Genomic DNA, 13,671 nt, shown 5'->3' on the forward strand with positions numbered 1-13,671 from the left:
GCCGACTTTTCACACCTTTATCCTATTTAAAGTTAAAATTCATTATTTAACTTTATTCTCAAAACTTATAATATCTAGAAAACAAGAAAACTATTAAATGTCTGCCTCCGTTCAAAGCTGGAAACTAGAACAATTATATGCACTGCATAAATAATTATATTGCATAATTATATATTGCATTATACAGGAACTTAAACTGCTGCTTAAGATAACTGTACCTTGAAATTTATGAGACACGTAAATTAAGCTGCCAGCAGGCGGTAGGGACAAGCTGGAACTGACATAAAACACTATAAATCTTACGCTAGCGTTGTTATTACGAATTCCAAATATGGGTAAAATCTATGACCAAATAAGGAAACTTTCTTATAAGGCAAATATATTTGCACTTGACGTCGATGGAAATGACATCATAACAGCCCTATTACTGTAAAAAGGTGCGCAACGTCGGTGCAAAAATATATCATAAGGAGTTATTACTTTAATCTAAATAAAACTCCCCTCCACATAAACTTTATATAAAACACTTTAACATTTATCCCTATTTTGAAAAACATACAAAATTATAACTACAACATATTCAGTATAGTCTAAAAATTATACGACTTCTATTGAAATTATATTTATAAACAATACCCGTTAATATAAGCGAAAGTGAAAGTAACGTACAATAATCCATTTGCCAATTACCGATTTGAGTCTGTTATTACACACTTTTTAAACAAGTTATTTCCCTTTGTTAATCTGTAGACTGGTTCCATACCGGACAAAATTGGCTTTTGTCAATACAAAGCATGATGAATTGAAAGTGATTTATCGGCGGTTTAAGTTTTTTTCATGAAAAACAATTTCGGATATCATAAGTATTAAGCTTAACAACAAATTAATGTAGTTAAAAGATTTGAAAACCTTAAAGATTACTCATATTACGCACAGATAAATTTGCTCTTTCTGCTAGCTCTCCATTGCAAATAAAAATGTGTGTCCCTCAGAAGGGAGACAATTAAAAAAGGGTTCTCTAATTACCGGGTCAATTACATGAAAATACGGATTTTTTTGTGTGATTACTTTCACGGATTTTGCTATACATTTTGGACATTTTGGATTATAGCTCTTCATCTTTTATATAAGCTTTGGATTTCAAATATTTTGGCCACGAGCATCGCTGAAGAGACATATTTTGACGAAATGCGCATCTGGTGCAGGATAAATGGTACCGTTAATGTTATTACGGGAATTGGCAAATAGCTGTCGGTCAGAAAACACACGTTTTCTGTCATTCTGGAACATACAATATTAAAATGATTATACAATATATAGGTAATAATAAAATTAAATACACACATTTACTATTATAATAAAATAATACAAATTCAATTGGCAGAAATAGACAAAACTATGTAGACAATATCAATAAAAATTTAGGCACTGCTGTCTGTCAAAATCGTCATAGTACCATAAAACGTATAATTATGCAAATGTTTTCCCCCGTGCGACATGTAATAACGGTACCAAAACACCTATTATTATACAATTGTCCACCTATCGGACAGATAATTACTGTATTATACAACGTATTATTATGTAAATGTTTTCCCCTGTGCGACAGGTAATATCGGTACCAAAAGACCTATTATTATACAATTGTCCACCTGTCGGACAGATATTTACTGTATTACACAACGTATTATTATGTAAATGTTTCCCCTGTGCGACAGGTAATAACGGTACCAAAAGGCGTATCATTATACAATTGTCCTCCTGAAGGACAGATATTTTACTGTACCATACAACGTTTAATTATACAATTGTTTCCCCCTGTTGAACAGATCGTAACGGTACCATACAATGTGTAATTTTCCAATTGTTTCACTTCCAGATGGACAGATGATAACGGTACCAAACGACGTATCATTATACAATTGCTCCCTGTAGAACAGATAACAACGATACTATGCAACGTACATTGTATAATTATGCTATTGTTTCCCACCTTTGAGAGAAAATAACGGTACCATACAACCAAATTCCTAACGATTTCTTAAATGATGACTATGCTCAAGAAAAAATTTACCAAACTATAAACATAAAAGAAAATGCACTGGCAGATAGACGAGACATTAACAAAGAATATAGTTTCAATTAATTAATAGTTAAGTTATCTCAAAAGTTGGACAAAAGAGTGCATATGATGATCAGCATAAAATATCTAGTAGAAAGTCAAAATATAAACCATACTGAACAAAAACCTTCAGGATCATTGGAACAACGCAGGTGAACAGAAAAAAAAAATAAGAGTCCACCGTTTATCCCTGGACGATGGATCATTGTTAACACAGGGCCCCTTGTGTATACTTCCCTGGGTTATGCAAGGTAAATTGTATTCAGGTGATTTTCAATAAATGTATTTCAAGTCTTAAAAAAAAATGGTTTAAATGTAGGGTATGTGGACACAAAAAAAAAAACGTCTTAGAGAACATTTCGTTACAGAAAAAAATTATTTTGAAAACTTCTTCGAAAGGAAAAATGTATTTATCAATTACGTCAACAAACAGAACTTGTTGAATTATGAGTAAGTAATACTAAGGATTTTTGGCGAAAAATAGGAAAACTAAAAATCGCAAAGGATAGTCATAATACAATATCAACGTCTATCAAACGGTAACATCAGCAAAGATATAAATACTGTGTATGAAACCTGGAAAAAATGAATAGGAACATATGTATAACAATAGCGATAGGGAATACGATGAGAGATTTCTTAACAATTATTCAACAACAAGTAAACTAAGCATAACCTAGAGAACAACATTGAGAATAACTCGGACACATTAAACTCTCATGCTGATATTTCATATGAAAACGTGGAAAAATACATGTATATCGTGCAAAATTGAATAAGTCCACCGGGTTAGAATAGATATGCGCAGAATTTCTTCGCAACAATTCATGTGTTAATTGATATGATATTCAAGATAATTACATTTTCATTTAATAAAGAAGTTGTACCGGAAACTTGGAACCAAATTTTGATCAATCCTATTTTAAAACCATAAATACAATCGTGATTCTCTGGGGGTATAGAGGAATATCTCTTTCGTCAATTTATTGTAAAATATATGCTGACATTTAGAATGTACGAATGTCATTTTGCTTGACTGTATGGAACATCTTAACGCTTAAACAACTCTAATTACAAATAGGAACAGAAAAATGTTGTGGAATACATTGATGGCACTTTGTATAAATGGAAAGTTCTCGAAAGGATAACAGTCACTGTACGTAGATGTTCGTTATTTAGTAAAAATCAATGAGTACATGACAGATATGTTTAACGTTAATTTGGGTGTGAAACAAGGATATAAGTTATCCAAGACGTTGTTTTCAGTTTATTAAAACGATGTGGCAGATGATATCAACTCTTTAAATTCGGGTTTACCAATATATGCAGATAGTATGCTAACGATATTGTTATACACAGATGACATTGTTCTATTGACGGACAGACGACGAATCCCTTCATCAAATGTTGGATATTATCATACCTTACATATATTTTAACAATTCTATTGGGTGAAACGTTATCACTTGACATGGAATAATTCAGTTGTTTTTCATTCAATTGCAAGGAAGGACGAATAACCCTTGAAATTTTCACCAGCGGTGAATAACCCTATTATTCACTGGTGAATAACCTTTACAGTTTGTTGATTTGTACTTGAGTTACTTCCCATGAAATGACGTCACAGACGTAAATAAACAAAATGGCAGCGTTCACATTACACTGGAAGCCCACCGAGAGAAGTGGAAATAAGGCAGTGGACATGAAAAGAGAGACAAGACAGCAGCCGTTTCAAGGCCATCAATATTTTACAAAAATATTATACAATTACTGTCTTTTGATGAGGTAAATGTGTAGTTTTATTGACTTTTGAAAAACTGATATTCACTGAGGCCAACGGCCGAAGTGAATATCAGTTTTTCAAAAGTCAATTAAACCACATATTTACCGAAACAAAAGACAGTAATTGTTTTATTCCATATTCCGAGAGAAATGTATGTAATGGAAATTATTAACCAAAACCAATTGTACATCAATCGTTTTTTTACCAAAATAGTGCAGGTAAAAGCACGCGACGTTATGCGCGGTGAATATCCTTTTTCCGCAGGTGAATATGCTTATTTATTCAAAATCCCATTCATATAGAAAAACCTACTAAAGTTTTATCAATATGGAATAATCTACCTTAGTTGTACATGCGAGAAATTCTAGAACACAAAGCCGTTAAAGTTATTTTCAGCTTGTGTGTTTGTGTTGACTGTTGTGTAAAGTCCAAAGAAGCGTTCGAAAGGCCTTTCCAATGTTTGTTTGGTATAATAAAACAATTGTGGCCCCTTAGAGTCGCTGAATATCCAAAATTGTCAACCCTTAAAATTATTTCACTTCGGGCTGCGCCCTCAACGAAATAACCTTCTCGTGTTGACAATTTTGGATATTCACCTCTTCAACGGGCCATAATTGTATATTTTTCATAAATTGTGTTCCAAGTAGAGACTTTGTATAAATTTTGTCAAAACTAGTGTAGTGCATTTCAGATGTGGATCATCACTACGATCTAACTTTGATTTTCCTTGTGGTAATACCGTTGTGAAATACGACAGCAAATATAGGTATATTTGTATGTGGATAAAGGAACACCAAGCCTGGAAGTTTACGGTGAGAAGTAAGAAAATCGGCCAGTCGAGCTTTAACAGCACTTTATACTAAATGTATAGCCTGTGGCGGCTTCGACTTTGATAGATACGAAAAATTAAACGAAAACCTTGTTAAATATGTTTTGATGTATGAATCAAGTATTTGGGGTATATTGGAACATAAGCAATGAGAAACTGTGCAAAATAAGGCATGTCAATATTTTAGTTAGGACTATCCATGAAACTAGTAAGTCATAACAACGACCATGGCATTCACGTGTATTAGTTTTACCGAGAAAATATGAATTAAACTTAACAACCAAACAATAAACTACAAACGGCTCAAAACAAATTAACAGCTTTAGATCAGGAGAAATTGTTAATTGGTGTCTGTGACGATAAAAGTTCTGTGAATGAAAACAAGCTAAAAACATTCATATTGGCCGAGGACAAAGTCCGATTGTCAATATAATCTAACAGGTCCATATAACATATTGACTGAGTGAAAGTACTTAATTTCTCTATTACATAAATTATGTAGATAATGAATGAGGAAATAGCGTTCAATGTTCTTACTGTGTATTTTTAAATTGTATTTTGCAAGAATAATAACATGCTATTGCAAATATCAATAGATTTAAACAACTTCATAGCTTGTTTCATTAACTTTCGTGTATTCATAGCGTCTGCATTTAGTATAAAATTCTTGAAAAATCCAGTGATAAACTTGCAAATTTCCTTTTTTTTTTCTGCTGCGGCGCTTCCTATGTGGTTGTTATGTGTGACTTCATGACGTCATAAATCAAAATTTAGCAAACAAAATTATATTGACCACCAATATACTGACATATAAATAGAAACACAGCATCGAATGTACGTACAAATAGAAACAAGGCTACAGATATGTAAAATAAACTTTGAAAGGCGTGATCATTATATCCAATGTAAAAAGTAGAATGCTGTACAATATGCAACCATTGTAATGTAATATTATGATGTATGTTGAATATCTGGAAATACGTTAATATGATTGGTCGAGAAGGCTTCCGATAGCGGCTGTTTCTCTGTCCCATTTGTATGTAGTCCTGTCATGTAATGTTGTCATTTAAATGTTATAATTATCATTACCATTAAAGCGGGAGGTTTGGCATGCCACAAAACCAGGTTCAACCCATCATTTTTTCTTTAAAAAATGTCCTGTACCAAGTCAGGAATATGGTCATTGTTATATTATAATAGTTCGTTTCTGTGTGTGTTACATTTTAACGTTGTGTTTCTTTTGTGTCGTTTGTTTCCTCTTATATTTCAGTGTGAATTCACATTATTATAAGGCGTGTCACGGTACTTTTCTATCCCAAATTCATGTATTTAGTTTTGATGTTATATTTGTTATTCTCACCGGATTATGTCTAATGCTTAGTTCGTTTCTGTGTGTGTTACATTTTAATGCTGTGTCGTCATTCTCCTCTTATATTTAATGCGTTTCCCACGGTTTTGGTTTGTGACCAGGATTTGTTTTTTCTATCGGTTTTTGAGTTTTAAACATCGGTATACTACTGTTGCCTTTATTTATTTAAGGGATATCTGGAGGATTTTTTTTGCAAACGATATGTGTATTTATTGGCTTTTAAAATCTACCGAAAAGATTATCAGTTTTTCAAAAGTCTATTTAACCACTTTGATAGAACAAAAAAGGTTATAGTTGTTTTAATCCATAGAGAAAAAATGTGTATTTAATCGAAATAATTTACCAACTATAAAAAAGAAGATGTGGTATGACTGTCCACAAGAGACCAAAATGACACAGACATTAACAACTATAGGTCACAGTACGGCCTTCAACAATGAGCAACGCCCATAGCGCATAGTCAGCTATAAAAGGCCCCGATAAGACAATGTAAAACAATTCAAACGAGAAAACTAACGGCCTTATTTATATAAAAAAAAATGAACGAAAAACAAACATGTAACACATAAATAAACGACAACCACTGAATTACAGTCTCCTGACTTGGGTTTGGCACATACTTACATAATGTGGCGGGGTTAAACATGTTAGCGGGATCCCAACCCTCCCCCTAACCTGGTACAGTGGTATAACAGTACAACATAAATACGAACTATAAAAATCAGTTGAAAAAGGCTTAACTCATCAGATGCACAAAAATACAAGTGGACGTGGCCGGGTACTTGTACATCCCGACAAAAAAAGAACCAATTATACATGTAAATGCACGGCCAGTATCACTTTTATTTAGGTTAATTGTTGTATTTTTCATCGCAAATTCGTATAGAAAAGTTTCTAAAATAATACCAATATGGGATAATTTTATTCATTTATTATACGAAAATATTCGCACAAATAAAACAACACACAAGGCCTTTGATTAACAACAATAAATACATACAAAAATCACAATATTCTGTAGATCGATGTTTATCCACAATAATGGATTGCTTCATTAACTATCGTTCAGTTATATTCTCAAACATTGTTAATAGGGACAGCGAGACCAGTGTACTCCGTAACAAACGGATTTGACTATTGAATATAATTTTAGAATTGTAGAGGTAAATGATAACATGAACATCTATGGTTACTTATTTAGAATTTTCATATCCTGAACTTTTTGAACTATCGTCTTTATAATAGTCATAAGCATACAATTTGACGCCATTGTTAGAAGTATCATTACTTCCATCATTATTGTTGGAGCTACCACTACCTCCGGAACCACTACTTCCGGAACCAGATCCACTTCCACCTCCTACTCCAAAACCTCCAGCACCAGCACCGGCTCCAGCACCAGCTCCTGCTCCTACACCACTGGCAACCAACCAGCCTCTCAGATTAGCGTTTCTTGCAGCTGCAGCAGCTGCAGCAGCGGCGGCGGCAGCACTCGATGAACCACCATCATTACCACCACCTCCTGCACTAGCTCCAGCACTGGCAGATGCGCCTGCAGCAGCTCGACCTCCAAATCCTCCTCCAAATCTTCCTCCTGCTCCTGCTCTTGCTGAAGCTGCGGCAATTGCAGCTGCTGATGCTGATGATCTAGAAAACAACAAATTAAGAAGTTTTGCTCTTCTAGCTGCAGCGGCTGCTGCAGATGCAGCAGCAAAAGCTTGAGCTGATGCTCCTCCTCCATATCCACCAACTCCACCGAAATTGCCTGCACCAGCAGCAGCGGCAGCGGCAGCGGCAGCGGCGGCACTAGCACCAGCACCAGCACCAGCACCTCCCCAACCGCCAAATCCTAATCCAGCTCCTCCTGCTCCACCTGCAGCTGCTCCTGCACTGGCACCAGCGGATGCACTACTTCCAGCACCACCTAATCCTCCGGACATCAAAAGTCTGGTTAGAAGCTGAATAATTATTTTGGCTGCTGATCGGAAACTGTCATCACTCTCGCTTTCCTCGTCATCATCGTCACTTGAGTAATCACTGTCGCTACTTTCAGAACTTTCTGAAGTACCAGAACTATCGGAATCACCATCACCATCTGGGTCTGAACCAGAGTCAGAATCCGATGCATCACTTCCAGTGTCGCTGTCTGAACTGTCAGTATCATTATCAGAGTCAGAATCAGATCCTGAGTCTGAATCTGAAGATTCGCAATCGCCGTCTCCACCAGCTCCACCAGCACCGGATCCATCAGCACCTCCAGCACCAGCACCTCCAGCACCTCCAGCACCAGCGCCTCCAGCGCCTCCAGCACCAGCGCCTCCAGCACCTCCAGCACCAGCGCCTCCAGCACCAGCACCTCCAGCACCAGCACCTCCAGCACTAGCTCCAGCTGAAGCAGCTGCTCTAGCGGCAGCACGTCTTGCTATCAACCATCTGATTAAACCTGAACGACCTCCTGCTGCAGCGGCAGCAGCTGCAGATGAAGCACCTCCAGCTCCACTTCCTGCACCTCCTGCTGCTGCTGCTGCTGCGGCTGCGGCTGCACTTGCACCTCCTGCTCCACCATTTGATCCACCTGCTCCAGCTCCAGCTCCTGCTCCTGCTCCAGCTCCAGATCCTGATCCTGCTCCACCTCCTGCTCCTGCTCCAGCACCAGATCCTGCTCCTGCTCCACCTCCTGCTCCACCTCCTCCAGATGCAGAGGCAGCTGCAGCTGCTGCGGCACTTGCTGCTGATTGTCGTCGAGCTATTATTCTAGAAATAAGCCTTTGTCTTAAAGTTCCACCAGAACCACCTGCAGCAGCACTAGCACCGGCTGCTGCTGCTGCCCGTCTACCTGCAGCTGCGGCTGCTGCGGCTGCAGCTGCTGCACTTGAACCACCTATTCCACCAGCTCCTCCTGCAGCAGCTGCTGCCGCCGCTGCTGCTGCTGCACTTCCACCTCCAAGTCCTCCGGCAGCTGCTGCTGCGGCTGCTGCTGCAGCTGCGGCACTTCCGCCTCCAAGTCCTCCTGCAGCTGCTGCTGCTGCTGCTGCTGCAGCTGCGGCACTTCCGCCTCCAAGTCCACTTCCACCACCTAGACCAAGAGCAGACAAAACTGCAGCATCCTCAAGATCAATGGTATCAAGTCCACCTAATAATTCTTCAAGATCTCCTAAATCTATATCTAATGCTCCACCATATCCATAACCAAATCCATCTCCACCGGATCCACCAGCTCCACCAGCTCCACCACCTAATGATGCAAGAAGCTCATCAATATCACCACCTCCTAGACCGAGTTCAGCTGCAAGTTCGTCATAGTCCTCACTACTGTCACTTGAACTGTCATCTGAACTAGAGCTAGAGTCATCTGAACTAGAACTAGAGTCATCTTCACCATCGCCATAATCACCGCCTTCTCCACCGTCTCCACCACCTCCACCACCACCTCCTCCTCCGCCACCTCCGCCTCCCAATAATCCTCCCAGTCCTCCTCCAAGTCCTCCTCCAAGTCCTCCAAGTCCTCCAGCACCACCAGCACCAGCACCAGCACCGGCACCACTTCCACCTGAGAGAATTGCTGCTAATCTAATATCTTCTGCGTCAAGTCCACCAAGACCACCAGCACCAGCGCTGGCAGCGGCAGCTGCGGCAGCAGCAGCACCACTTATGGCTCCACCAAGGTATGAACCCAGATCTAAGGCTCCACCTCCGACACCACCACCACCTCCTACACCAACACCACTTCCTACTAGGAGACCACCTCCGACTCCGACACCACTTCCAACTCCAATTCCTACACCGCCTCCAACTCCACCTCCACCTGCGGCAGCACCTGCAGATGCTGATGCACTTGCAGCTGCGCCTGCTCCTGAATAGCCTCCAAAACCTGTTAAAACAAAATTTAGTTTTTAAAGCTAGATAATGGTATGTCGGTTCCTTATTATAATTTTTCCGCAAGCAGGATCAATTTGAAAGTTCTCGATTAATTTTTAATTATATCCACAGATAAATGAATCAGTCATCAATGAATTATAAATGGGTTTCCGTTGCAATTTTGACATATATTGGCACATTTTGAGTATTTTAAAAATAATTTGACCCCTGTGTTCAATCACTCAATATTCTTTAACTTTCTAATTTGGTCAGATTCTTTTAATCATATACATTTATAATTCGCTTTGTGGAAACATTAGACAATTTAACGGTTGTTCCTATTTATTATATTTTATTATAAATTTGAGTTCAAACTTGTGTATCTTTTCTTTTTGTTGACGAGTATAATTATCAGTAATATGTAAGGATTTGTAAAAATTTAAACCGATTTTATTAACATTTCTATTAGAAATTCTTTTTCGTTAGTCATCATTTTTAAAATTCCATCGACGCTGTCTTTTCTTTGCTAGTGTTTTTTGCTAGTAACTGTTTCTTCATAGTGAAATACATGTGCGATATGTATATATGTATATAAATAAAAGTGTAAAAATTTGCACAACGGTACTAGTATAAGATGTTCACTTCTCACTTCTACGACAAAACTGCAGATTTTTTATATATCTGTGTGTGTTAGTGTGTGGGTGTGTGTGGTCGTCGGTTTTTTTTACAGTATGTGTACACTGATGTGAGTATTGTTCGTATATTCGTGTATATATATATATATATATATATATATATATATATATTTACCGCCTGATACTCTGATTGTACAGTCGCAATCTTGATCACTAAAACCAGTGCCAATTGCACACCACATGTCCTTCCATCCGACGCCATTTACAAATTGTTCATATTTTCGTATATCGCCTTTTACTTTACGCAGTCCACAACCTAGAAAAATAAATAGTTCATATGTGGAAATTGAACACAGCGTGTCTGTCTATTATTCGAGAATATTTCGTCCGTCCGATATATCCATGCATTTTATTAACATATAACGGGAAATTTAATCTTATTAAATGATTTCTGAGAATAAATGAATTATGATGACACGGCATTGCTCGCTTATGATGAGGTCGTCAAGTAAAAGTTAATGCATTAAAATAGGGACTAATAGGTAAGGAAGAGACTGATTGACAGCTGAGGCAAACTAAAACATTATTAAAGACTTGTTGACCGCTTTTTACTATTGAATTTAATTAAGCGGGTTTTGTTTTAAACTTGCGGAGGCACACTATAACGTGTGTGCTTAAATGAGTATAATTATCAGGAATCCAGCGAGATGAATTATTTTCAAAACGGCAATGTTCAGAGCCAATGCAAACATATGTATAACATGCATAACGGGACGAACAAATATTCTGAAGGCATAAAGAAAGAAAAAAAAAACACCCACATTACTGGAAAGTTACATAGACACATTGTATCATGTACCGCTAGTCAGTATGTGTCAAAGTAAGAATTTACTTATTGAAGCATGTACCGCTAGTTTATAGTATGTGTAGAAGTAAGAATTTACTTATTGAAGCATTTACCGCTAGTCAGTATGTGTAACAGTAAGAATTTACTTATTGAACATGTACCGCTAGTTCGTATGTGTAACAATAAGAACTTACCTATTGAAGCATGTACCGATAGTCAGTATGTGTAACAGTAAGAATTTACTAATTTAAGCATGTACCGCTAGTCAGAATGTGTAACAATAGGAATTTACTTATCGAAGCATGTACCGCTAGTTAGTATGTGTAACAGTAAGAATTTACTTATCGAAGCATGTACCGCTAGTCAGTATGTGTAACAGTAAGAATTTACTTATTGAAACGTGTACCGCTTGTCAGTGTATATAATAGTTAGAATTTACGTATTGAAAAATGTGCGTCTAGTCAGTGTATATAACAGTCAAATTTACTTGAGGTATTACGTATCGCTAATCAGTGTATAGAGTTATAATTTACTGATCGAAACGTGTACCGCTAGTCAGTTTATATATCAGTTAGAATTTACTTATGGAAACATGCACCGCTAATCAGTATGTGTAACAATAAGTCGGAATTTGCTTATTGAAACTTGCCCACATGTCAGTACTTGTAACTGTTAGAATTTACTTATTGAAACATGTGCGTCTAGTCAGTGTATAACAGTCAGACTTTACTTGAGGTATCAAGGATCGCCAGTTAGTGTATATAATAGTAAAAATTTACTGGAGGTGTTGGAATTTGCATAACCATACAATACTATAAAAGTATCAATCCGCATAAACTGTTATAGTCCGAATTTTTTTTTTTCAACCAGAGTTGTGTTTTACCATTATATGTGTACTTTGGGACTAGGTATACTCATCAACTTGTATATATTATTCAAATTCACTAAATAAACAATTTAAAAGGTATGCTTTAGAAAAATCTTGATATGTTGATACCTTTGAGTATATATGTTGAATTGTTAAAACAAACATCTTCGTATACAAAGTAATATAAAGTATATCATAAAGTTATTAAACTGCACTTACTTTGTGAAGATAGAGAGACTAGCGAACTCAGAAATAGTAATTGAAGAAGCATCATGTAAAACCTCTTCACCGAAACGACTGAAAAAGAATACATTTATAGCATTAATAATTCAAATCAAAGCAAAACTTTTCACAGTAATATTCGAAAGAAAGAAAAACGGTACAAGAACTGTTATAACTGGTTCAAACATCTTAAAAGTAAAACATCTTAATAGTAGAGTCAAATATTTTGTACAATAAGTTATAACCAAAAGCAATATTCTCTATGGAACGTTTCGCAATTTCAGTCTTGAATCAAAAGACAAGTGAGGGAAGTTAATATTATGTTTTGTCATTTCCCAAAGGCTTGCTGTTCCTTCGCAGAAATGTTTTATCTTTCGTAGAATTTTTAACTGTCATTTAAAACTAGAGCCATTATCATTTACTTGGGACTATATTATTGTGTAATATAACCCCGAATTGCTACTGAATACCTAAATTGTCGCGTTTTGTATTATAATTATCATCACGATCATCATTACAATTATTATTCTTAATGCAAACAATTGAAGTTGAAAATAAAACAATAAATTAAATGTACGCTAATATACTAAAAAAATATATTCAATAATCAAAATTTCATTCATATACTCCAAATGTTATTTATTCAAACCATTTTATGAAATAGAAGTTATCGAAAATATTTTGTTTGTTTCTTTTTCGTTTCCTTTTTAGAATCAAGTTAAGCTATGACTTACTGAGTTCCTGTGAAACAAGGTTTAGAATATTCCTGGCGAGTGCCGATATCCAACTTGGTTCTGTGTTTTATAGTGTTTACGCCTTACCCTGTCACAAAACACCACGTCAGAGTCAACGAACATGACCAAACCCACCTTAGATTCATGAACAATAAAATAAGTGAAATTTGATTAATTACATCATTTACCATATCTAATTATTATTTCTAATTATAATTATAATTATTCACATATCTTAATTTGTCTTGTTATTAAGATATATAAATTAATTTTCGCTATACCTCAGCTACAAGGTCACTCATTAGAAATGACAGTAATACGAATTCAGCAGTCAATGGAATACAAATTGGAAAATAGAGGAAATAATCTTACATAATTACTGCACATTTACCTTACCTTTGTTT

The 13,671-nt window shown here is 36.5% G+C and overlaps 1 protein-coding gene across 4 annotated transcripts; it reads right to left on the minus strand.

Moving 5' to 3' along the window:
* Positions 1–7,006: 7,006 nt before the first annotated feature.
* LOC143064435 (uncharacterized) lies at positions 7,007–13,341 on the minus strand. 4 transcript variants are annotated; one of them, XM_076237259.1, is made up of 5 exons: positions 13,268–13,341; positions 12,531–12,608; positions 10,772–10,912; positions 8,460–9,974; positions 7,007–8,381 (listed from the first exon to the last, which is right to left on the minus strand). In XM_076237259.1, the coding sequence occupies exons 2-5, from the start codon at positions 12,583–12,585 to the stop codon at positions 7,297–7,299; spliced, it is 2,796 nt and encodes a 931-aa protein (XP_076093374.1). In that variant the 5' UTR covers positions 12,586–12,608; positions 13,268–13,341; the 3' UTR covers positions 7,007–7,296. The 4 variants fall into 4 exon arrangements, with proteins under 4 accessions (XP_076093374.1, XP_076093373.1, XP_076093372.1 ...); XM_076237258.1 differs by having other exon boundaries at positions 7,007–8,396; XM_076237257.1 differs by having other exon boundaries at positions 7,007–8,429.
* Positions 13,342–13,671: the final 330 nt, after the last annotated feature.

This window comes from Mytilus galloprovincialis, chromosome 2 (genome assembly GCF_965363235.1).
Source record: "Mytilus galloprovincialis chromosome 2, xbMytGall1.hap1.1, whole genome shotgun sequence".
Classification (NCBI taxonomy): domain Eukaryota; kingdom Metazoa; phylum Mollusca; class Bivalvia; order Mytilida; family Mytilidae; genus Mytilus; species Mytilus galloprovincialis.